This window comes from Anomaloglossus baeobatrachus, chromosome 1 (assembly GCF_048569485.1).
Source record: "Anomaloglossus baeobatrachus isolate aAnoBae1 chromosome 1, aAnoBae1.hap1, whole genome shotgun sequence".
Classification (NCBI taxonomy): Eukaryota; Metazoa; Chordata; class Amphibia; order Anura; family Aromobatidae; genus Anomaloglossus; species Anomaloglossus baeobatrachus.
In genome coordinates, this window is record NC_134353.1 from 166,125,197 (window position 1) to 166,150,565 (window position 25,369).

The 25,369-nt window shown below is 42.1% G+C and overlaps 1 protein-coding gene across 1 annotated transcript in view; it reads right to left on the minus strand.

The window, feature by feature from the left end:
• Nucleotides 1-25,369, minus strand: part of WDR17 (WD repeat domain 17) — a 148,783-nt gene that overhangs the window by 25,750 nt on the left and 97,664 nt on the right. Inside the window, 5 exon segments of the mRNA XM_075347191.1 lie at nt 6,071-6,091; nt 17,923-18,062; nt 24,050-24,149; nt 24,485-24,573; nt 24,969-25,101. Coding sequence (XP_075203306.1) covers nt 6,071-6,091; nt 17,923-18,062; nt 24,050-24,149; nt 24,485-24,573; nt 24,969-25,101 — 483 coding nt within the window.

The following is a 25,369-nucleotide window of genomic DNA, read 5'->3' on the forward strand; positions in this document are numbered from 1 at the left end:
TGAATGAGTTCATCTGGGACAAGAAAAAGCCAAGAATTGCCAAGAATACACTGACAAAACACAAAAGAAGAGGTGGGTTCAGCTTACCCAACATATTATGTTACTATAAGACTAATATCATCAAACAGAGTATAAATTGGATTCTAAACATTCACACCCTCCCATGGCTCGATTTGGAATTATCCCTCAATAACTACTCTTCCCTGCGATCCCTTATCCTACTTCATATCCTGAACCCTAAGCTACCTCTCCCAAACTCCCCTACAATTGCATCCACTTTATCAATCTGGAAAAACTTTAACAAGCAAAAATCCAAATTAACCAAATTTGAACAAATCAGTAATTTCCCCCTAAAATTCCTTGCCTTAATGACAAATGAGACCATTCCTGAAACATGGAATACTTTGGGTCTAAAACTAATAAAAGACATACACAATGGCAGAGATTTCATCTCATTCTTAGACATTAAAATAAGATATGATATACCTGACTCTGACTTTAAGTTCCTAATTTCTCTGAGGACCTCCCTCCGGAAAATCCTAAGCACTAACTATCCTCTCCCGGACTTTATTAGTATCCTATTCTGCAACTTAGAGAAACAAAGCGTCTGGAGTACTAGTAACATATATAGATTCTTAAATGATGACTATATATTTTGTAAGCAAACCTACATGGAAAGATGGGAGAAGGATTTAAAGATGTGTTTCTCTGATGAGAAATGGCAAAACTGCCTAAAAGCTACGTATTCCTCCACCATCTCCACTATCTTACAAGAAACCTTTTATAAAACTTTATCAAGATGGTATCTTACTCCGGTCCGTTTAAACAAATTTGATAAATCAAACTCTCCTGATTGTTGGAGAGGATGTGGACATAAGGGTAGCCTATTGCATATCCTATGGGAATGTCCTAAAATTGGAAACATGTGGTCAGAGATCAACAACCTCTTGAATCGAATATCTACTTCAAAGGTTACAGTCTCCCCACAAATGGCCCTTCTGTCCCTAGATTTGGAGGACACTGACCCTGCCTTGGTTCCCATATTTATACATATATTTCTGATTATTAAGCAACTGTTAACAGTAAACTGGAGAAGTAATGTTATTCCTACCACCTCGGAAATAATTAAGCTAATGAATAAACACCAAGAATATGAGAGAAAGTATGCAATATACAATAATCTTTTCAGTTCATACTACAAAAGATGGAGTCTATGGCCTACAAACATCAGTAATGCCTCAATGTAAATGGAATGAACCCCTTCCCCCCTTTTTTCTTTATCTTTATTTTTCTCTCTCTTCTCTTTTTCATTCTTTGCTTGTTATTGCATTTAAATATATCTTCACAGAGTCCAATAATAATGTAAATAATAGCAAATGTTATGGGTGTCAACATCTGCAAGTCTACAATATTCACTAGTCTGATACGATTTTTGTAAATAGTTTAATCCTGTATGTTCTCCAATTTCCCTCCCCCTGTGGTTTTCCCTATATATTTCCAAAATTCCCCCAATAAAAGCCTTTTTCCTTATTTTTCCTCCCTCCCTTCCAATATCCTCCTCCCCCTTAAATTTCAATGGTTAAACATCTTTATGATTACTTATCTACTTTTGGATATACTTACATAAGAGTGTTTGAAATTCTATGACTGTTATGTTATGTTATGTTATGTAATAAAAATATTGAAACACACATGCGACCCTCAACTTTAACAAGATTCCCGATGCCGGCATTGGCCACACAGCCCCAAAGCATGATGGAACCTCCACCAAATTTTACTGTGGGTAGCAAGTGCTTTTCTTGGAATGCCGTGTTTTTTTGCCTCCATGCATAACGCCTTTTTGTATGACCAAACAACTCAATCTTTGTTTCATCAGTCCACAGGACCTTCTTCCAAAATGTAACTGGCTTGTCCAAATGTGCTTTTGCATACCTCAGGTGACTCTGTTTGTGGCGTGCTTGCAGAAACGGCTATTTTCGCATCACTCTCCCATACAGCTTCTCCTTGTGCAATGTACGCTGTATTGTTGACCGATGCACATTGACACCATCTGCAGCAAGATGAAGCTGCAGGTCTTTGGAGGTGGTCTGTGGATTGTCCTTTACTGTTCTCACCATTCTTCTTCTCTGCCTTTCTGATATTTTTCTTGGCCTGCCCCTTCTGGGCTTTACAAGAACTGTACCTGTGTTCTTCCATTTCCTTACTATGTTCCTCACAGTGGAAACTGACAGTTTAAATCTCTAAGAAAACTTTTTGTATCCTTCCCCTGAACAACTATGTTGAATAATCTTTGTTTTCAGATCATTTGAGAGTTGTTTTGAGGAGCCCATGATGCCACTCTTCATGGGAGATTCAAATAGGAGAACAACTTGCAAGTGGCCACCTTAAATACCTTTTCTCATGCTTGGATACGCCTGCCTATGAAGTTCAAAGCTCAAAGAGGTTACAAAACCAATTTAGTGGTTTAGTAAGTCAGTAAAAAGTAGTTAGGAGTGTTCAAATCAAGACATTGATAAGGGTGCGGTCAAATTTTGTTTAATTGCGGATTGCACATTTTCTGTTAGTACAATAAACCTCATTTCAATCCAGAAATCTTACTCAGTCCATCAGTTATTAGATATATGAAACTGAAATAGCTGTTGCAAAAACCCAAAGTGTTATAAAGAAAAAAGGTTAACATTAATAGGGGTGACCAAACTTTTTCATATAACTGTAATAAAAAAATTAAACAATATAAATCCTGAGCTTTTCAATGTATGAAAGTGATTACTGTAATAGAATATATTGGGAAAGAGAAACAAGTATCCATGCCGAAAGAAAAAAAAAACATGCAATACACAGGTGCTATCTGTACAAAACACACTCCAAAACCATCACAATTGTATAATATGAAGACAAGGTAAATACTGTAATCACAATGACTTCAATATTTAGTTCTTAATTAGTAATTATTAATGGACTATACACATTTATATGATGTCAATAGAAAAGAATGGCCATGTGCTGTGAATTCTTAAAGGGAATCTGTCAGCAGGTGTTTGCTATGTAATCTAAGAACAGCATGATGTAGAGACATTGATCCTGATTCCAGTGATGTACCACTTACTGGCCTGCTTGGTGCAGTTTGGTTAGAATCCCTGTTTTCCCTGCTGTAAATGAAGTAGTGGTCAGAATACTGAGCTGTGTATAACCCCGCCAACATTCTTGTGGCAGCTACCTGTGTACATTGTGCATTGTCAGAAAGCTGCCAATCAGTGGTGGGGGCAGAGTTATACAGATTAGCCTAATTGACCAGCAGTGAGACCTGTCCTGTAGTGATAATGTTCTACTAATAAAACACTGATTGTATTGAAACTACAGCAGACAGCCTAATAAGGGATAAATGCCTGGGATCAGGGTCTTGGCCCCTACATTATACTACTCTCAGATTAAATACCAAAAAGCTGGTTGCAGACCTCCTTTAATGATGACTTAAACAACATAATGGATCTGGAGGAATCCTTAGGAAGTGTTCTCCCTGATCCTGGAGACTTCTTTTTGTGGCTGTTTCCGAGATTATTTACAGAGAACCTGTCCACAAGATTTTGCAATGTAAAGTAAAGACATGGCTGTAATATTAATTACATTGATAGATTTGGTGATGAAATCCGCTTTGTTGTTCTGAAATCAGCATTTGTAGTTTTCTACTAAATAGGTCTCTCTGTCTATGATTCCCCGACCCTGTGTCTGCCTACGGTCTTTGAATGACTGGTCACTGCTAAGATATGAAGCAGATGAGCCAGGGCATTCATAGACTAGAGATAGAGTGGCCAGAAAATCACAGACCGGGAGAAAACTTCAAATGCTGATTAAAGAAGAACCAAAAAGGTATCAGTTTAACCTGTATTACAGCCAATTCTTTACTTTAAATTACAAGATGGTGCTGACAGGTTCCCTTTAAAGGGAGTTTATCTGCACAAAATGATTGTTCAAACCGTGGATGGGTAATCACTGCAGCTTTGGCCTGGCCGAGCAGTTCAATGCGCCTTCCCACCTACTTTATTTCCATCTATCTCCAACCTCCTTTGTCTCCTTCAATGAAGGAAGAGGAAGTCAGAGATAAATGGAAAACAAATAGGGGACAATTTGTACTGAACTGCTTGGCCACACCAAGGATCCTCTAAGTGCTGTGCTTTGTTTGAACAGTCATTTTATACTGATACACTCTTTAAATAATAAACTGACAATGTGGTAATTTCAGGGAATCCTCATTCGACTAAACTCTAAATCCACACTGGAAATGTTCACTTTTAATATTAAGACTGATGAAACAACCATTTACTACCATTAAAGGGGTATTCTTAAGTTTGAAAGTTGTCCCCTATTTATATCTTCCCGAACACTAGAGGTCCAACTGCTGAGCCCCTATCGATCGTGGGAAGTAGGGCTCTGAAGACCCCAACATGAATGGAGGGGAGGTAAATCTTGTGCACTGCCATTATATTCATTCTTATGGGAGTGCTGAAGATCAGTCGAGTGCAGCTCTCAGCAATCCCTGAGTGTTCCTTTACAAATGAGTGGAGTTGCAATGTGCATAATCAACCGCAACTCCAGTCACCCGGACCTGTTCTGAGCCCTGGTTCTCTGAATCTGTGGGTGTTCCAGCAGTTGGACCCCAGCGTCCCGGAAGTTATCCCCTTTCAAACTTGTGAATACATCTTTTAAAAGAAAACCTGTTCCTACATCTATGCTGCCCTACCTGAGAGCAACTTAACATACAGACAGACCCCCATATTTAACAGTGTGGCCTTTTTCTTGCCATCATAAAACCTCTGTTAATTTGCTGCAGCAAAAGCCAAAGTAAAAGTCCTCAAATTTACGAGCTACCATCTGCCAACCTACCTGCAAAAACTGTGTGGTAAGTGCTGGGAGCCACGTATATAGGATTTCTCTATACTTAGCTGGCACTGCAGCAGATATACAGGGATTTCATGAAAGGCAGGAAAAAATATAATTAGGAATCACAGTCTCCATCTCTACTTTGTGCTTCCCTCACATGGGGCAGAAAAATCTGGTGAACCGCTTTTACAGGCGACATCCACCTTCATGACTGCATTGCCTTTTTCTCTTCCTGCAATATTTTTAGAAAATCGTGGCAAACAGATACATTTGTACCACTAGTGTGGGAAAAAACTGCATCATGGCCACAACAACATTAAGGCCCCCATTAGACTAGAGTCAGATGCACCTGCCGATAATGTGTTTAGCCAACAATCTAATGTGTATGAGGGCCCCAGACATGATAGTCGGGGAAGATAAGGATCCAAAAAAGCTGATTTTGGACTCCCGATTCTTTGTTTCTTCCAGGATAAGCTGCTTCCAGAGTTGGCTGGTGGTGGCTCTCTTACAGTGAGCTCAGGAGCACTCGCAGAGGGAGACAACCAGTGTATAGGAGAGGTGTGTGACAATATTTACCGAACCGATACGGTGGTACAAAAGAAGAAATATACTTAATGTGATGAGGACAAAGAGACCCATTTGGAAGAACCTAACAGAACAAGGGCCTTCATAGTCCGTTCACAGATCTGTATTGCCAGGCTGGAAATAGCTGTCTCCACAGGACCATGAACCATGGACTTGAGAAGCTGGCCTAAGTGCGATTGGCAGGATTGTTATTTGGAGATTAATGAACATGAAGACCATGATACATGAGCTGGTTATGGGCCTGGCCTCATCTACACTACATGTATTAGACTGCGGCTACAGGACAACGTGTTGCGCTATCGAAAACATCTGTGCAATGTGTCGGTGCCTTTTCCAAAACTGTGATTTTTCTGTAATAAAAAAGTCAAATCACATCTAAGTTGTGTGCTAGTGACAGGTACATGTGGTTTGTATAGAAGTCTACAGCAAGTGACGCCTGTGTGACATCTCCAGAAAATTAAAATTGCGACTGTCATAGGCACCATAGGAATCAGAAGATGTGATGCTGCAATGTGGCACAGAGATTTCAGTGTCGCTTCACATGTGCCTGTGTAGCCCTGGCTTTATGGTTCAGTAGCAGATGTAGTAGAAGTGACAATGTGTATACCTGTATCCTGGTGATGGAAAGCTGGAGGAAAGATAGAATATTACAAAGTGTGATAGGAAGCAATCATACATATAACATAGTCCACACATGGCATGTAGTTGTATAGTGAGTTTGCATTTCTAGGACTTTACATGTATCTTTTTTGCACTTTTGTATCTATCTATCTGTCTGTCTATCTATATCTATCTACTTCAGGCTTAAAGGGGTATTCTCATCTCCAAGATCCTATCCTAATGTACAGTGCTGTGCAAATTAATTGGGACAAAGCATTTTTTAAGTAAAATCGTAAGTTGGTTACCAGTCAGTGATTCAAACCAGTTTTAACTGCTTTAAAAAGGGAAACGTGGAAGAAAAAGGAAAACGACACCAAGAACTGATAATTTATGCAACAACTTGGTAGAATCAATGCCAAAACTCATTGAAAATCTCATATCTGCTAAAGGAGGACGTGTTTGGAACTAAAAATGGTATGTAAAGCCTGCTTTACACGTTGCAATTTCGCATACGATATCGTATGCGATTTGCAACGCCCCCATCGTATGTGCGGCACGTTCAATTTGTTGAATGTGCCGCACATACGAGTAACCCCCGTCACACGTACTTACCGGTCTATACGACCTCGATGTGGGCGTCGAACGTCCACTTCCTGGAGTGGGAGGGACGTTCGGCGTCACATCGACGTCACGCGGCAGCCGGCCAATAGAAGCGGAGGGGCGGAGCTGAGCGGGATGTAAACATCCCGCCCACCTCCCTCCTTCCGCATTGCTGGCCGGGAGCCGCAGGATGTTGGTAAGATCTGTTCATCGTTCCCGGGGTGTCACACACTGCAATGTGTGCTACCCCGGGTACGATGAACAATCTGACGTGCAATTCTAGAGAAAGGTACGATGTGTATGCGAGGAACGTTTTAACGTTCAATCGCAATCGCACGTACCTGTCACACACTGCAATGTAACTTACAAGATAAGATACATTGCAGCGTGTAAAGCGGGCTTTACACTGCATTATAACATTTTATTATTAAATATTCAAAAATGTGTTTTTTGCTTTCTCCTAAATAATTTGCACAGCACTGTATAATAGGTGGAATAATAATTACAGTATATTAGCAAATAACTCCAATTAGAAATGTAGTATAGTATTACTGATTCACTGTCCCTTACCTCATGTACAGGGCATTGCAGGACCTTACGTATCTATGGTTATGACCAAGAGCAACTAACTAAGGCCCTGTGCGCACTAGACATTTTTGCTGCGTTTTTACCGCATTTTTGTGCAGAAAACGCTGTGACTTTGCTTCCCCAGCAATGTCTATGGGTTTTCAGAAATCCTGTCCGCACACAGCGTTTTTTGTAGCTGCGTTTTTGTGGTGACCACAAAAATGCAGCATGTCAATTATTTCTGCGTTTTTCACCCATTGAGTTCAATGAGATGTTCAAAAACGCAATGAAATATGCAAATTGCAAATATAGCAGCTATAGACGCAAGGGGTGGGTAGTACAGTGACGTGTACAGGAAGAGGATTCCTTCTGTTGGTAAACATAGAAGTGTGAATCCTCCCGGTATCGCCACCGCTGCGTCCACCTCCCGCCTGGGAGGTGGCGGAAGCTATGAAATCAAACGTGAACAGTAGAAAAAAAAGTCATAATACTCACCTGTCTGCAGACTCCCGGTGCCATGTCCGCTTCCAGCTCCTCTTCCCGGTACCACCACCCCCGCTCCGGCTGTGTGCAGTCTCCCGGGCACGTCCGGTAGCTGCAGGACCTGGAGGTGATCACCTGATGCGATTACCTGAGGCATCAGCTGATCGTAAGTCTCGCGGTGACGCTGGCTTTTTACCGCCCGGCCAGCTTAAACTATCAGCTGATGCCGTCAGGAGACTTCAGCAGCTGATTACCGGTAGCTCCTGCAGCGATCGGACAGGAGTCAGCACAGACGTGTGTATTTTTTTTTTTCACTGATGCATCAGCTGATTGTATAAACTGCTTTTATACAATCAGCTAATATGTGATGTGATTCAGGCACTTGAACCTGACACATCATCTGATCACTTTGCCTTCCAGCAAACCAATCAGATGATATTGGATCCGGATTGGACGGCGCGGGACCCTTGACCCAGGATTACTGCGGAGGGGGGTTCTTTATTTCAATAAAGATGGCGTCACTAATTTTGTTGTGTTTTATTTCTAATAAAAATATTTTTCTGTGTGTTGTGTTTTTTTATGTTCAATCTATTTTTATTGTAAACATATCATATTATACATAAACAGCATGTGAAACTGAATGACTGACATGTCAAACTTTTTATAAATTGCATAGTAAAGAAATCATGTTTTTTCAATCTGTCTCGATCTCGATTTGACCGAATAGTGAGCACTTTTCATCTATAATCCTCAATAAGCCTCTTCAACTTGGATTCCAGCGAGAACCCAGGAAAAGGGAAGGAGAAGAGAAGAGAGAGAGAGGGAAGAAGAAAAGAAGAGAAAAAAAAAAAAAAAAAAAAAAAAAAAAGGAAAGAAAGGGGGGAGAAGGGAGGGAATTAGAAGGGGAAGTGGGGGAGAGGTAGGTAGCAGCGTGAGTAAGCTGGGAAGACGAAGGCAGACACACAAGGGAAATGGTGGGTAGTTTGATTTTATTAGGGTGGGGGAGGGGCACTATCTATCGTATGAGAATCAGGTGATCCTACATTCTCATCCGGTTCACCCTAACCAAGCTTTACTCCATCAATCTAATAAGATGTTATGGCTCCATCAAAACAGTTTAACAAAATCTGGAGAATCTTTAAATAGGATCCATTCTCCCCAGGTCCTGCAAAATTTGTCTCCAGTGCCCGCAATGTCGGCAGAGAGCTCCTCCATCCTACATATGTTTGCCATTTCAGAGTACCACTCCGAGATAGGAGGGATCGTGGAGGACTTCCAGTACCTAGGTATGACGGAGCGCGCCGCCGCCAGGCAGAAGCGGAGTATGTCTCTCTTATGATAAGCGATTGAGTGTGGTAACATAGAGAGGAGGGCTATCTTGGGGCAGTTATTCACTGCTTTCCCAGTTATAAGCTGATAATTAGCAAGAACCTTTCCCCAAAACTGTTTTATTCCATCACACTCCCACCAGATATGCGTCATAGTACCGACATCTTGCCCACATCTCCAGCACATCGCAGATACTGAAGGGAATATAATATGTAGTTTAGACGGAAACTGGTACCAACGTGTCAAAATCTTAAAATTTTTCTCCTCTGCAGAGCACGGGACTGACAATTTATGAGTAAATAAGAAACATTTCTTCCACTCATCGGGAGAGAAGTGTTGCTTCAGCTCCTTTTCCCAAGCCAATTGGTAGCCTCGTTTGCCTGAGACCCCAACTCTGATAAGAATATTGTACAGAAGGGAGACTGTGTGTTCAGGCGGGCTATTTTTAGTAAACAGTTCCTCAAAGGCACTACAAGTGCCTCGGACTCGATCAACTGTTCTCCCCGGAGAGACAAATGCCCGTAGTTGGAGAAACTCCAACCATTGTGAACCTCTAGACGGAAGCAGTGTCCGAAAGGTTTGGAATGAGGGTAATTTACCATCAATCAGTATGTGCCCCCAGCGGATGTCTCCCTCCGCCCTCCAGCCGAAGTAGCTTCTCTGTTTATATCCAGGGTGAAATGATGGAGTGTAGAATAAGGGAGCGAGGGGACTAACTGACTGTGAAGGCGACATTTTTTTGGATACTATGTGACTAACTTTGAGCGTTTCTTTGATAAAATTTGAAAGCATCCCCACGTTAGGAAGATCTGAAGGAGGTATCCACGGGAGGTGTTTGAGAGGAATCTCCAGTCCTTCTTGCTCTACCCGTATCCATTGCTTAGAGTCACTGTTGAAATGCCAGTCTAATATACGGGTCAAGGCTGCAGCCTGCATGTAGACTCTGAAGTTAGGAAGGCCTGCTCCTCCACACTCCCTTGGAAGGGTAAGAGTGCGTAAGTTGATTCTTGGTTTAATTTTACCCCATATGAATCGGATAATAGCAGATTGAAGGGTACGAAAAAAACTACTGGGAGGAGAAATGGGGATGGTTTGAAAGTAGTACAAAAAGCGTGGCAGGATATCCATTTTAATTACATTCATCCTGCCCATCCAAGACAATTTCAGTCCCCCGTAAGACTTTAAGTTCTTGATTGTACCTTCTAGTAGTGGTAAGTGATTAAGTGTATATAGTTTGGAGAGATCCGCTGGGATTGAAATACCCAAATATTTAATGGCCGAAGGTCTCCATTTGAATGGGAAGTTAGACATTGCCCGGGAAACTTCAGTTTGGGTCAAAGAGATATTTAAGGCTTCTGATTTTGATAGATTAACTTTAAAGTTACTAAGGAGGCCGAATCGTTCAAATTCCATCATTATAGACGGGATCGATATATGAGGTTGAGAGATGTATAACAGGAGATCATCTGCATATAATGCAATTTTATGATGGGCATCCCCGATCTTGAGTCCTTTGATATTACTATTCCCCCTGAGAGCGTTAGCTAAGTGTTCCATGATGACTACATACAAAAGCGGGGATAAGGGGCAGCCTTGTCTGGTCCCGTTTCGTACAGCGAAGGAGGAGGATAAAGCCCCATTAACCCTGACCTTAGCGGTTGGGTTATCATATAAAGCGCCAATTTTCTGTATAAATCGGGGTCCCAGTCCCAACTGACCCAATGCTGCCCTCAGAAATCCCCAATGGACTCTGTCAAAGGCTTTCTCAGCATCGATGGCTAGGAGACCCAGCGGGATCGAATTGTTTTTAGCTTTAGCAATAAGAGACAAAGTTTTAATTGTATTGTCTCTTGCTTCGCGGCCCTTGACAAACCCCACCTGGTCTGTGTTAATAACGGAGGGCAGAAAAGGGGACAATCTATCAGCCAAAATCTTAGAGTAGAGTTTTAGATCCACGTTTAATAATGAGATAGGGCGATAGCTTGCAGCTAATAATGGGTCTTTCCCCGGTTTGGGGATCACGCTAATGTGTGCTTCCAGAGACTGGGGGGTTAGCTTTATGTCTTCATCAATAGAATTAAATGTTTTGGCCATTATCGGGGCTAATTGGTCCTTAAGCAATTTGTAAAAAGCCGGGGTGAACCCGTCAGGGCCAGGGGATTTACCTGAAGGAGTAATTTGAATTGCGTTACAGATTTCGGATTCTGATATATCCTCCTCCAGGATCTCTATAACATTGCTATCTAGGGGGGGCAAGGCTGTCTCTTGTATATATCTCCCGATTTTGTCTGCCAGGTCAGTGGGTGGGAGCTCTGCATACTGCCCTTTAATATTATATAGGTCTTTGTAGTAGGACCGAAAGACCTCCAGGATCTCTGTTGGATCATATGTTTTGTCTCCTTTGGTGTTGATACATGGAATGTATGAGGTGTTGGCCCGGGGATGCAGCAGTCGTGCCAAAGGACGACCACATTTGTCAGATGAATTATAATAAAAATTTTTGACTCTCTCTTTATGGTAGAGAAATTTCTGGTCCAATAGGGTTTTTAGGTTAGTTCGTTTAAGGACGAGGTCAGCCAGAACTGTGGGGGTACGTGTCAGTTTATGTGTATTTTCCAACTCATGGATCTGTGTTAACAAGTTATCAATCTCTTTAGCTCTTTCCCTCTTGATCCTAGAGCCGTGCTTAATCAGTATTCCACGTAAGACACACTTCAAGGTCTCCCATTGGGTAGGCTGAGAAGTTGGGTCAGAACTATGGATTTGCGTGAAGGAGTCGATTGAATCTCTCAACTCCGTTAGGCAGAGATTGTCTTTGAGTAAATTGTTGTTTAACCTCCAGGTCCATGAGCGCTGGGAGAGGGAGGGTACCTGAAGGGAAAGGTAGACTGGGGCATGGTCGGACCAAAAAATTTCCCCTATCTCTGTAATGGGATGCCAAGCCAATGCTCCGTGGCTTACCAGAAAAAGGTCTATCCTGCTGTATGAATTGTGTGGTGGGGAATAATATGTGTAGTCCTTACCTTGAGGGTTTAGGATTCTCCATACATCAATCAGTCGGAGGGCGTGAAAAGTCCGCTTTAGGGCACTAAGTTCCTTGGTGCGGACACTGCCTCGTCCAGAGGAGGAGTCCATGGCTGGGTCTAGAGTAAAATTGAAGTCACCGCCAACCACCAATGTCCCTTCTGCAAAATCAGATAACTGCGTCAGAAGGGCCCTACAGGTAGAGATCTGATTAGTGTTAGGTAGGTACCAGTTTGCGATTGTAAACGTCGAATTTGCGACCTTCAATTTAAGAAATATATAACGACCCTGCTCGTCTATACAGGAGTCGACTATGGTGTGCACTAAGTGTTTATGAAGTGCAATCGATACTCCTTTAGATCTGGCCTCTGGGTTAACGCTGTGAAACCATACTGGATAAAATCTATCTCGTAGTATGGGTACATGATCCTTCTTAAAATGCGTCTCCTGTAATAGAAGAATCTGAACCTTTTTTTTGTGCATAGAATACAGGACCTGTGAGCGCTTTTGAGGAGTATTAAAACCCCGTATGTTAATAGAGCAAAAATTGAGGGTGGTCATGTTGGTCCAAGGGCTTCAGAGAGCGTGAAGGGATCCGGGAAAGATAGGGGAAGGGAGACAAAGAGAAGTGGACAAAGATAGAGAAGAAGTGGGGAAGGAGAGAACGGGGAGAGAGAAGGAGGAGAGGAAAAGAAAAAGAAAAAGAAAAGAGAGAGAAGAGAGAAGAAAAAGAAAAAAAAAATAAATAAATAAATAAAGGGAAAAAAGGGGGGGGCCTCAGAGAAGATAAGATGTGTAAGATAGATAGGATAGTCTATCAAGAGACAAAAAAGGCGCAAAAAAGGAAAAGTACAGGTAAATCAACAATCGGGGGGTTAGTATAATCTACACCTGCCCGCAGTGTGTAGACCCCCAGTGGGAAGTAGGCTTTCAACGGAGGTCTGCTCCTTCCGGACCGACCCACGACCCAGTTTAAGAATTGTACAAAGTACTGAAATCTGAATAAAACAGCAACACACCTAGCTCCATCAATTCCTGAATAGCTTAGTAACCATTTAAACCTCTAAACATTAAAACGTTTATCCCTTTAAAGGATGTTTAGCCCAGGATAACTATCTGGCATGTGAAATAATGAGATATATCAGGACAATATTTTATCCCCAAGCCATTTTACGTGGATCTCTATAGACCATTTTTCACACAAAGCGCCGGACATAGGCCTGTATGGGAAAGGAACAATAAACTCAATAAACTGAGTCTCCAGATGAGGCAAAAGGGATAGACTCCTTTTCTCTTCTTCGCTGCGAGCCTCGATTCCTCCTACGTGCCCCATCCCGTTGTGGCAGGGGGACATTAGCCTCCATCCCAAAGGTACCGTGGACATAAGGCCAGTCTGTAACCGGAATGTGTACAATAGGTATCTCAAGGGCCGTGCAGAAGCTTGGAAGATCTTTCAAAGAATGAAGCACATGTAGGAGTCCAGCATGTCGGACCTGTAGTTTGAATGGAAATCCCCATGAGTATAAGATATTCCTTTGTCGGAGGGCATCCAGGAGGGGTCTCAGGACTTTGCGTTTTTGTAGTGTATGACGGGATAAATCTGGCAACAGTTGGACTGGTGTATTTTTAAACAGAATGGGGTCCTTCTGTCGAGCCTTGTTTAAGATCTCTTCTTTTTTTTTATATTTATGCACTCTGCAAATGACATCCCGTGGGTTGGAGCCTTCTACTGGTTTAGGGCCCAGGGATCTGTGTGCCCTATCCAGTTCCAGACGAGAGTCTCGTGGGAGGCCTAATATGGAGTTGAATAGGCGCCTTAGAGATTCATCCAGATCTTGGGGGGCAAGGGACTCAGGGATACCTCTTACCCTAATATTGTTTCGCCTACCCCTATTTTCTAAGTCATCAAGCAGACCTGTCAAATGCTCAATCTGAAGAGCTTGCGTAGACAGGGCCTGTGCTTGAGAAGCTAGTTGTGTTGAGATAGAAGCCGTGCAGGATTCAGAGGTTGCCATGCGTTCATTTAACTGTTGCACCTCTCCTTTTATAGACGCTGACTCTGCTTTATATGAGGCCTCTAATCTAGTTATGTAGTTTTCCATTTCTTCTCTAGTTGGTATGGATCTAATTCGTGCCTTAAGGTCATCCCATACACAGTCCTCCTGAGTATCCATTTGTGCATCTCTATCTGTGAGGCTGTGTGGAGGAGATCTGAGAGCAACAGGAGTTGTGCCTCTTTCTGGGGAGGAAGGGGTTTCTTGTGATAAGGCACTGCCTGACATATCTGGCAGTGTAAGAGGAAGTCCCAATGTTACCCGTCCAGGGTGTTGCATGTATGGAGCCAGCAAGGGGTCACACAGTGCAGGGCCAGGTGTATTGCCAGTGAGATAGGTGGCAGCAGCAGAGTGTTTATTCTGAGCACCAGGAGCACTCTCCAGCTCCGTTGGTGCAGGAGCTATGGCAGGGGAGCTGGATGTCTGCTCTGGCTGCTGGGGCTGCAGTGGCATAACTGCTGCTTTTACTGCTGGTGTGGACTGCGATCGCTGAGGCAGCAGGGGTTTTCCCTGTATCTTACCCCTGTCCTGTGTGTCCTGTTTGCCGTTCTCCTGCTCCATCGGCTGATGAAGTGAACCTCCGTCCAGCGCGGCCATCTTAGGTAAGAGGGGATTTCCCTCCTGTTGTGTCTCTCTGCTGAGGCTGGGCTGCTGCTCACCGCTGCTTGGTCTCTGAGAGGCTATGTCTACTGCGGAGGTCCCGGGTGCCTGCGGCCGTTCTGTATGTCGGGTCTCCTCCCCGCTGGTAGATGGAGGGGCTGTAGCTGGAGAGGACGCTGTCGCCATTTTGGGGTCCGACGTAGCCAGGCCCGAGCTCCTAAGAAATCTCTGAATACTTGCAGGGGAAGGCACCGGGTGGTCACTCCTCGCTCTGCTGTAATCCCTCTTCTTTCTGGCCGGCATTGAATGTGTTTGGAGCAGGGTGTGTAGCTTTATCATGGGTCTAGGGCCATTCCGGGCACGGGAGCTAGAGTGATCAGTGTCCTCACTCCTCCATTGCCAGGCCACGCCCCGTGTTGTGTTTTTTTATCTTCACTAGAAATTCATGGTGGCCATGCCTAATATTAGTGTGACACCATGAATTTCGGGCTTAGGGCCAGCTGATAATATACAGCTAGCCCTAACCCCATTATTACCCAGCGAGCCACCCATCACCAGGGCAGCTGAAAGAGTTGGATACAGCGCCAGAAGATGGCGCTTCTATGAAAGTGCCATTTTCTGGGGTGGCTGCGGACTGCAATTCGCAGCGGGGGTGCCCAGAAAGCTTGGGCACTCTGCACTGCGGATTCCAATCCCCAGCTGCCTAGTTGTACCAGACTGGACTCAAAAATTGGGCGAAGCCCACGTCATTTTTTTTAAATAATTTCATGAAATTTATGAAATAATTAAAAAAAAAAAAGGGCTTCCCTATATTTTTGGTTCCCAGTCGGGTACAAATAGGCAGCTGGGGGTTGGGGGGGCAGCCCGTACCTGCCTGCTGTACCTGGCTAGCATACAAAAATATGGCGAAGCCCACGTCATTTTTTTTTTTGAGGCAAAAAACTCCTGCATACAGTTCTGGATGGAGGATGCTGAGCCTTGTAGTTCTGCAGCTGTTGTCTGCTCTCCTGCATACACTAGTTCTGCTGTTGTCTGCTCTCCTGCATACACTAGTGGAGAATGAAGAACATAAATGACATCAGACCTTTTTTTTTCCCCAACAATCTTTAATGGCATTGTTCACAGATTAAAAACGCAGTGAGCAAAAACGCAGCAAAAAACGCACCAAAACGCGGCAAAAACGCATGCGTTTTTGCCGCGGGTGCGTTTTTTTGCGTCAAAAACGCACAAAAAACGCAGCGTGAAAGAAACGCCTAGTGCGCACATAGCCTTACTGTGACTATATGTGTGGTCGTAACCGTGGATACCTAAGGTCCTTCATTAGCGACATGGTTAATCAGGAGAACTATACTACATTTCTAATTGGAGGTATTTGCTAATATTATTATTACACCTACTACATATTGGGATAGGATCTTGGAGGTGGGAGTACTCCTTTAATTCCAAATGCACAAAACACTACATCATTGCTTTGAATATTTGAAATAAATTCCTAAGATCTTGGCTGATTTCTTTTGACTTTCCCATGATGCTACATATTGAAGCAGTGAGTTTCAGGTGTGCATTAAAATACATCCACAGGTGTGTCTCTAATTAACTCAGATATTGCCAATAAACCTATCAGAAGCTTCCAAAGACATGACATCATCATATGGGCTGTCCCATATTGTTTAAAGGCATAGTACACTTAGTGTATGTAAACGTTTGCTTTGCAAAAAGTAATACAAATGTCTTAAAACATTTTTAATTTATTTATTAAATAAATTTAATAAATAAAACATTCTATCGCATTATTCTGGCATTTGGCAAATATAAATAATTTTGGTTCATAATTGACCTTAAACGGGAAAGGTTTATTCTGATTTTATGTCCGATAGTGAGAAAAACATGCAGATGTGTCTTTTTAGATAGTGTATGTAATCTTCTGGTATCACCTGTCCATGTATAAACTTAAGTGAGAACATACCTCAAGTCCTTTCTTTACATTTCCACTACAGAATTTGACTTAAAGAGAATCTGTGAGCAAATTCTTACTATCTCTGATTCCAGCGATGTACCACTTGCTGGACTGTGTGCTGCTGTTTCAATAAAAACAGTGTTTTATCAGCAGGGGTTTATCACCACAGAACTAGGTGTCTGGTGCCTCCTAGTCACTGCTGTATGCTGTATACTCCCTCCTCCATCACTGATAAATAGCTTTCTGCAACTGATCATCGGACCTGAACTTAAAGTTCGGTGTTCCTACCAAACACACTTTACAAAAAAATCAGTGTTCAAATTTGGGTGCTTTATGCATCACCCCCACTCAATCGAGTCTTGCTGTGCTCAGGTACAGAGTGCTTGGCCCAGTGTGAGCTGCTTGAAGTGCTTAAATGGCTCGTACTGAGGGTGAAATCAGTGTTATTGAATGTAGTGTGTACAAAGCAAAAAAGAAAAAAACCTACCCTCTCTCTTTTGGAAGTGCTCTATTTGTGGCTGGCTGCATGTGAGCGGAGAACCAAACTGCTCAGTGACTTCCATTGGGGTTCATTTCAAGTCCGGGTCCAGAACTGAACATTATCCGAAGTCCAGCTGAACCTGAACTTCCACGAGACTGCTCTTTCTGCCTATGCACAGTATACACAAGAAGCTGACAATTAGTGGGGTAGGTGAAGTTATAAATGGCTCAGCATTTAGAGAAATGCAAGAACCACAGTAGATAAAACTTTGATTCTATCATAACTGCTGCACCCACTAAACTAAGTGACACATCGCTGGAATCAGGGTCTCTGTCCCTATATTATACTGTTTTCAGATTACATAACAAAAACGTTCTAACAAATTACCTTTAAAAAAATTGCAATATTTTTTCTTGCCAAAAATGTGAATGAAGCTGCTATAATGGTGCTTTCACATATGTTGTTTGGATGCAGATTGTTAAAACCAAAATTAGGGGTGGATTAAAAAAATAAAGAGTAGAATTTTCTCTATACAAATCATCTCACTTTTCAATCTACTCCTTACAATATATGTAAAAGGACACTTACATACTGAATTGAGAAATAATCAGGAGCCCCTCATTATACTGCAATCTCTAAGTTAACAGATTTGCTGTTGTTTTTTTTTAAACTAAGACCCAATGCTTTCTGCCCAGGAGGCATTAAGAAGAAAATACAGGTAAATAAGCAATATAAGCACAGTGCCTATGATCTGTGGTACATACCATGTGGTTACAGTCATGCATTTTCTTGCAAGGAGCTCTAGCGCATATTGCGTTGCCTGCGTTGCACCCTCGCCAATGACTGTGCCCACACATACCGCCAGCTCCAACTCGTTTCCACGGATGAGGTTGGCCATGGCTAGCTTGAATGAAGCAAATAAATACAAAGAGTAGCAGCACAACCACTAATACAAATATTTTTGGTTGCAAAATTTTGTAACACTTCAAGCAGTTTTTACGCCAGAAAACTGAATGAGGAATCAGTGTGTGTATGAAAAGCTAAGGTAGTGAAACAAATAGGGTACAACCAATGGAGAAAGAGAGAAGAGACAATGCAATGTGTTCTGTTTGTGTCTACACATTCACGAAAAGGATAAAATCTCTTAAATAATGAACCACCACTGGCCAATATAGGGGGTGACTTTTCTGGGGGCCCTGATTCCAGGTGCCTTCACTGATTACTGAAGACAAAAGAAACCTAGAAGACTGATTGTTCTGGCACAAGTGAGGTCTGACAAGCCCACAGGTGAGGAAACACCCGTCATTTCCCAGATTCAACCGCTGGTATTGTAACAGAATAAAGAGGGGATTCCTTCGTCCATCCAAGGACAAGTGGAAGATTTCCAGTACAGCATTTCAATAGTTAATCTGATTACGTGGTGCCTATCTTGCAATGCCCATGTGGCCTCCTTTATGTTGGCACTGACTGACTCTGCTCAAATACAGTTAGGAAGACAATGGTTGAGTAACTGGTCCCTGGCCATTTTGTGAAGCATGGAAATAACAATATGGCCTAACTCCAGCTGATAATAATTAGGGATGGGGTTCTGCAGAGTGGGGGTGATAAGCGGGGCTCTTGAACCAACTGGTGCTCCAATAGATCCATGAGCCAGATGCCACGCACCCAAAAGGGTTTAACAGAGAATAATTCAAAATTAGTGATATTTATTGAGATCTGGGGATACCAAAAAATATTCTGTCTGTGGCCTTATTGAGTCAGCTAAGGCTGCGGCTACACGGTGCTGTGTGTTTCAGTATGTCGCAGGTCACAGCATAGGAAATCATTACATCCTCTAATGCAATGTCAGTGTCACACAATGAGCCCTAGCCCAGTGTGACATGGATCTTAATATGTTTATTAGGTCATAGGTTTAATATACAAAATATAAAGACACTTGAGCTGGTCCTTTATCAGGGACAAAGCAGCTTAAAGAGGGTGGTCCAAAAGTAGGTGGACAGAAAATAATAACCTTTATATTGATTTATATATAAAATTATATTTACTAACACAAGCATAAGGCTATGTGCCCATGGGACTCTGTACCCGCGGATACATCTGCAAGTACGTCGGCAGGTTTCCCGCAGCTGATCCCTGGAATCCGCAGCTATACATTGCTGCGGGATTCCAGCGAAATAGATGCGATAAAATTGCGGACATTCATGCGACTTACCTGTGGAATTGCCAGCCTCTATCTCCATAGAGGAGGGCTAGGAATTCTGCAGGTATTTCCACAGGAATAATTGACATCCAGTTATGTGCGGCTGCGGGACATCCGAAGCAGATTCCGCAGCCACACATACCGCAGCATGGACACAGACACTCCCCATGTCCCATAGGATAACATGGGGAGTGTCTGTACTTGCTAAAACCTGTGGATTTATCTAGAAAATCCAGATAAATACGCAGGTTTTCCGTGGCAAATTCCGCAGGTACAGAGTTCCGTGGGCACATAGCCTAACATTGACAATTAAATTTTATTCTGAACAATAATACAAAAGCCCTTACATTTTATCAACGCAGGTGCTCAAACTGTATTCTATTACAATTTGCACAGCTTTGAAGTCTGCCTCTTAGGCTGGGGCCACACGGGGACTACTGCCATCCACTTGCATGACACTCGGCTCGTGCTGGCAGTACAGAAGAGCCGAGTGTCATGCGTGTGTGCTTGCAACTGCGGTCCGACTGTGCGAGCAGACCTCAGCTGCGGGGGGCGGGCCGGCACTCAGGAGGGGAGGGAGGGATTTCTCTCCCTCTCTCCTGCATAGCCGGCTATTGCCATTCTCGCACTGCACTGGCAGTACACCGGTGTACCGCGAGTGCAGTGCGATTTTTCTCTCGCCCCATTCACTTGAATGGGTGCGAGAGAAAGAGTCTCGGATTACAATCGCAGCATGCTGCGATTGTTTTCTCAGTCCGATTAGGGCTGAGAAAATAATCGCTCATGTGCGCTGACACACAGGCTAGAATTGGTCCGAGGGGAATGCGTTGTTTTATCGCACTCCACTCGCACTGTTTTTCTCGCCGTGTGGCTTAGGCCTTAGATTGCAACAAACATTTTTGCACAAGTCACTTTGGGTATTAATTTCTTCAATTACATCTCTTATGTAATTTTTCAAATCACTGACACTTTTTGGTTTTTGACCATAAACTTTGTCATTGAGTACTCTCCAAAAGAAAAGATTTATTGGGTCAAGTCTGGTGAACTTCGGCCAATCCAGTTATTAGGAAATGTTTCATCAAGATACTCGTGGACTACTCTTGTATAATATGGAGGGGCCCCATCTTGTTGGAAATAAAAGTCATTTGAATTAGGCTGTTGCTGTAACTGGGGTACAACTTGATTCATTAGAATTTCGAGATTCTTATCTCCTGTGACTCTTCCATCAAAAAATATTGGTCCTAAAACACCAAAACTTGAAATACCACCCCAAACATTGACATTTAGTTGTTGCTCTAATGTTAAATGCATGTTCTCATTATACCAGTAAATATAATCATGTCTGTTAATATGACCGGATAATTTGAAAGAATCTTCATCACTCCACATTATGTTATCTAAAATTACTAGATTTTCTTCAATTTTGTTAAGCATAATCTCATTCAAAGTGTAAACAAAACAAATCCCTTTAAAATTACTCTTTATTGCATAAATATTAAAAACCCCAAGTGATTCACCCGTACATATAATTATCACGGGGAATTTACACTTATATATACAACCAAGATAGCCGTTTTATTAGAAAGATATATAAATTCAATTGGTGGCAGAGGTCAGGATCTAGGATCCTACATAAGAGATACTCTTACCCTATTGAGCACACTATGGCTGACCCCTACCTACCAACGGAGGGTATGACGCCTTAGCTTAACTGAGCGCCCCCGTTCCTCGATGGCTATCCCTTAATTCCCCTGATAATTGCCCTACCATACAAGGACAATATATTACTCTAAACTATGCAGTATGTCAAATTATTTATGGTTGGACTGATGGACCTTTAAACTTTATCTGGGATGGCAATGTTCTAATTCAATATACCAAACTTTCCTCCTATATCAGTCAACAATATTCCATATAATCTTAATTTCTTACACCTTATAAAGGCCCATAACAACCAAATGTATGCAAATCACCCGCATAGGATAGATCCAAATCCTCGAGCAATGCCAGTATATCAACCACACATATCCTGGAACAATGCCAGTACATTAACCACATATATCCTGGAATAATGCCAGTATATTAACTACATAAATAACCTGATATTATTTACACAAGATTATTTACTTCCCTTAGTGTAGTGGTGATAAAAAGACCTTCTCTGGTAGTGCCACTACCAGAGAAGGTCTTTTTATCACCACTGAATAACTACAACTCCCTTCTCCCTGGCCTCCTGATGAACCGGACCAAAGGGCGGAGAAACGCGTTGAGGCAGTGCGGATGCACTACACAAAGGGAAGTAAATAATCTTGTGTAAATAATATCAGGTTATTTATGTAGTTAATATACGAATTTGTCACAAATGCGGTAAATGGTTTGTCTCCTTGGGGCTCGAGTACCAAATGTTTCAACCCAATTTGATCTAACGGTTTCAGCATTTTGAGATTTCAAATACTCTTTTAAAATCCATTTTCTTTGATCTGTATTTAAATTATTTGCCATTATGGGTTATCTGAAAAGAAAACAAAAATTTGGGGAGATTTATCTGTGAAAACTGGATCTGTGAAACTGACTCAGTTGCCCTTAGCAACCAATCAGATTCTACCTTTCATTTTCCAAAGAGTCTGTGAAGAATGAAAAGTGGAATCTGATTGGTTGCTAAGGGCAACTGAGTCAGCTTCACTTTACACCATGTTTGATAAATCTCCCACTTCAACCCTATTACACATACTGTCCACCTACCTTTGGATCACCCTGTATATTAATGACCATATTTTATATTATATAGAAAAACATCATCTAAAAACTAACCTGGCCCCCTGTTCCTTTCAAACTTTATAGAAATAATTTTGCTGAATAGATATGGTAACCATTAATTGTTCCTTCATATACTGCTTAGCATTTAATGCTGTTTTGGTGAATAAACAACCCGCCTTCCTATGCTATTTCAGACAGCGCTGCAAAATCTTTTTTTCCTTGAATATAGCGAAAAGATTTAACTTGAATATCTTACATTTGCATTATCTAACATACAGATGCTTACCAAGGTACATTTTCTAATACTTTCCTGAGGTCATCAATTCAAGAAAATTTAATGAAGAACTATCAAAAATTAGAGGTAACTGCACTAATCTCAACAACCTAACAGCCACTATGTGGCCTGGAAGAGCAGCTCCTAGAGTGTAATCACCCCTGATGTCTAAAGGATAGACAGAGAACTGTTTTTATGTCCATACAAGACGTAACAAGCGGCCTATATAGGCATTTCAGTGATCAGCTAGGTGGAAGCAGTCCCAAGTAAGAAGTCGAATTCACAATAAGCGCTAATTTTCACGGGGCTCAAAAGTGTAAGATTATCGTTGGTAATTTTTAAAACGCAGGGTGAAGACCAAAAGTTAAAAGTTGACCCTGTGTAGGAGTAAAAATGGTATTAAACTTGTGCTGCTGATATTGATTTAGATGATGCAGTATTGGTGATAAAAAAGTTGGTCTTAATTCGATCGACGCATTTCAGGGTCCACTGACTTCTTCCTCAAGATATCAGACAAAGTGTGACCGAAGACATACAATACATAGACAACTAACTTATTAAATGAAGCATCCAAATTGTCACCAGAAATCCTCAGCAACATATAAACTGGGTCTGAGTCTCCAATAGTAAAAAAATTGGTTTGCCAACTATACAATTTTGTCCTAAAAAGTTATTAAAGTCAGTGTAGAAAATTCTGGTGCCACCATCAATGCTATTAGCATTAGCTCCAATAGTATCTTAGTTGTACAATGCAGTTAGTCAAAGCCATGGGGAATCTCATTTCAGTGCTGCTGCTTTATACCTGGATCATTTGATCATTAAAGTGAGTGATGTGGAAAACAGATCAGAGAGTTTCCAGTAGAGTTTCTATAAGTTGGTACTCTACTGTAAACCTGTCACGAGCATCTCTCATAATTAGAAGACTTGTGGCAGCCCAGGGATCTAAGCTTCACATGATCTTGTGAGACTCCTGCCTTTAAACGTGATTGCTTTCTTTGGGTGCAGCAAGCGTTAATGACATTTTACTTGCTGGTAGTTCCTGGTTAGTTCATCTCAGCTGCAGCTTGTTTGTAACCCCTCCCCTTCCCTTTAAATAGTCACCTGATCCATCACTTGATGCCGGTACTAAATTAATTCTGTAATGAACACCTTGGATGAAGCAAGGCTCTAGTAGCTACTAAAGATCTGCTGCTGGAGTTCTGCTGCTGCAGCCATGTTGTCGGCAGCTCTGGTGTTTGGCAGAGTCAGTGAAGTTTGTTGTATATCTTTTTTTCTATGTCCATCTGTCTGTCCTTCACCTGTGTTATATTAGAGTAGCAGTGACGTTAATGTACTCACCAGCCTTGGCACTAGATGGGGTGAGTGGAAGGACAGTTCGGGACTAGGCACGTGATGGCGACGAGGGGAAAGACACGTATACGGATGCTAAGGGAGCTCAGGGGCCAGAAACAGGTTAGTGTCAGGAGGTGTCCCTATCGCCAGAGCCTTCCTCTCAATTTGCATCGTGTTGTAACCTCAGTGTTGTCATGTGTATTGGACATCCCTAGTCCATGCGTTACAATATTCTACTTGGTGACATGGCACGGTATAGCTAGAAAGTAGACAGCTTCGTAGATTTAGTTCCTTATTACGGGATTATAACTACAATATGACAACTTACTTCAATATTATCAACTGCCAAGTGACAGCAAGCAGCAAGTACAGCCCGGCCGTCCTGGAAATACCACTCTGCCAGCTCCGCACTGACTCGATGAAGAAGTCTGCACAGAGAAGAGGGACAGCTGAAAAGAAACTCATGTCAATGTATTTCCTAGTAACAATAGAAAACTGACCAGGAACCTTTTGTAGTGAAACTTAAGGGTGCTTTACACGCTGCAACATCGCTAGCAATCTCGTTAGTGATGTAACACACCAGATCGCACATACGATTTGCCGAGATCGCACATGTGACCAGCGCTACAAAAATGACCTATGTGCGATCTTGGCAAATCTTATCTGCGATCTGGCGTGTCACATCGCTAACGAGATCGCTAGCGATGTCGCAGCGTGTAAAGCACCCTATAGACTTTTCTCAGTTGGTCAGTTCACGACTTACTCATTGTAGTCTTCTATGTTGTTGCCATCAGTTGGGGATAAAGTAGTGACTGAAGCATGATTAGACTGAATATTTCCTTCACATGCTGCCTAGAAGTAAATAAACCAGTAAGATAGAAAGTACCTTTCCAGATAATTGCAATTTATACGGCATGAACGCTGCACCCAGTGACTGGCTGCAGCAGTCACATGTTGTAATGTAATGTCACCGCTGCAGTTATGTCAATAAAGACCAGCAGGGAGGAGCAATATCTGGCACTAGAGCGTCCATTAGTAAGAAAAGCGGTTTTGTTTTAATATTTGAAATCAGATTAAGCTCTTGGCAGATTTTGCTATGAAAGTGGACAGCCCCTGTAAGGAAACATTGCACAGAGATAGGATTTTTATTTATGGTTTTTCATAGGACAGCAGATAAACTAACATTACGTGAGGTATTACGGCTAAAGTCTATATCCGCTAGATAAGGATGATGGATGATTTAGTACCTGTGCTACAAGTAATGCTTCTTTCAGTTGCCCTCTGGAAGTAAAGAAGTTGACAAGCTTTTTCACATCTCCGGTGGCTATACAGTATGGAATCACGTCATCATTTTCCTCCTCGATCAGCTGACTTGCTCTTCTACAATGAAACACAATTTATCCTTTAGCGTGAGAAATCAGATTAACCCCTTCACAACTGGCCGATTTTTCGCTTTCCTTTTTTTTCATTTTTTGCCATTCTTCTTCTGAGACGTAACTTTTTTATTTTTTAGTCAATATGGTCATGTGAGGGCTCATTTTTTGTGGAACGAGCTATAGTTTTAAATGAAACAATAAGTGTTACCATATGGTGTACTGGAAAACGGCAAAAAAATCCACATGCAGAAAAATTGAAAAAAAAGTGCAAT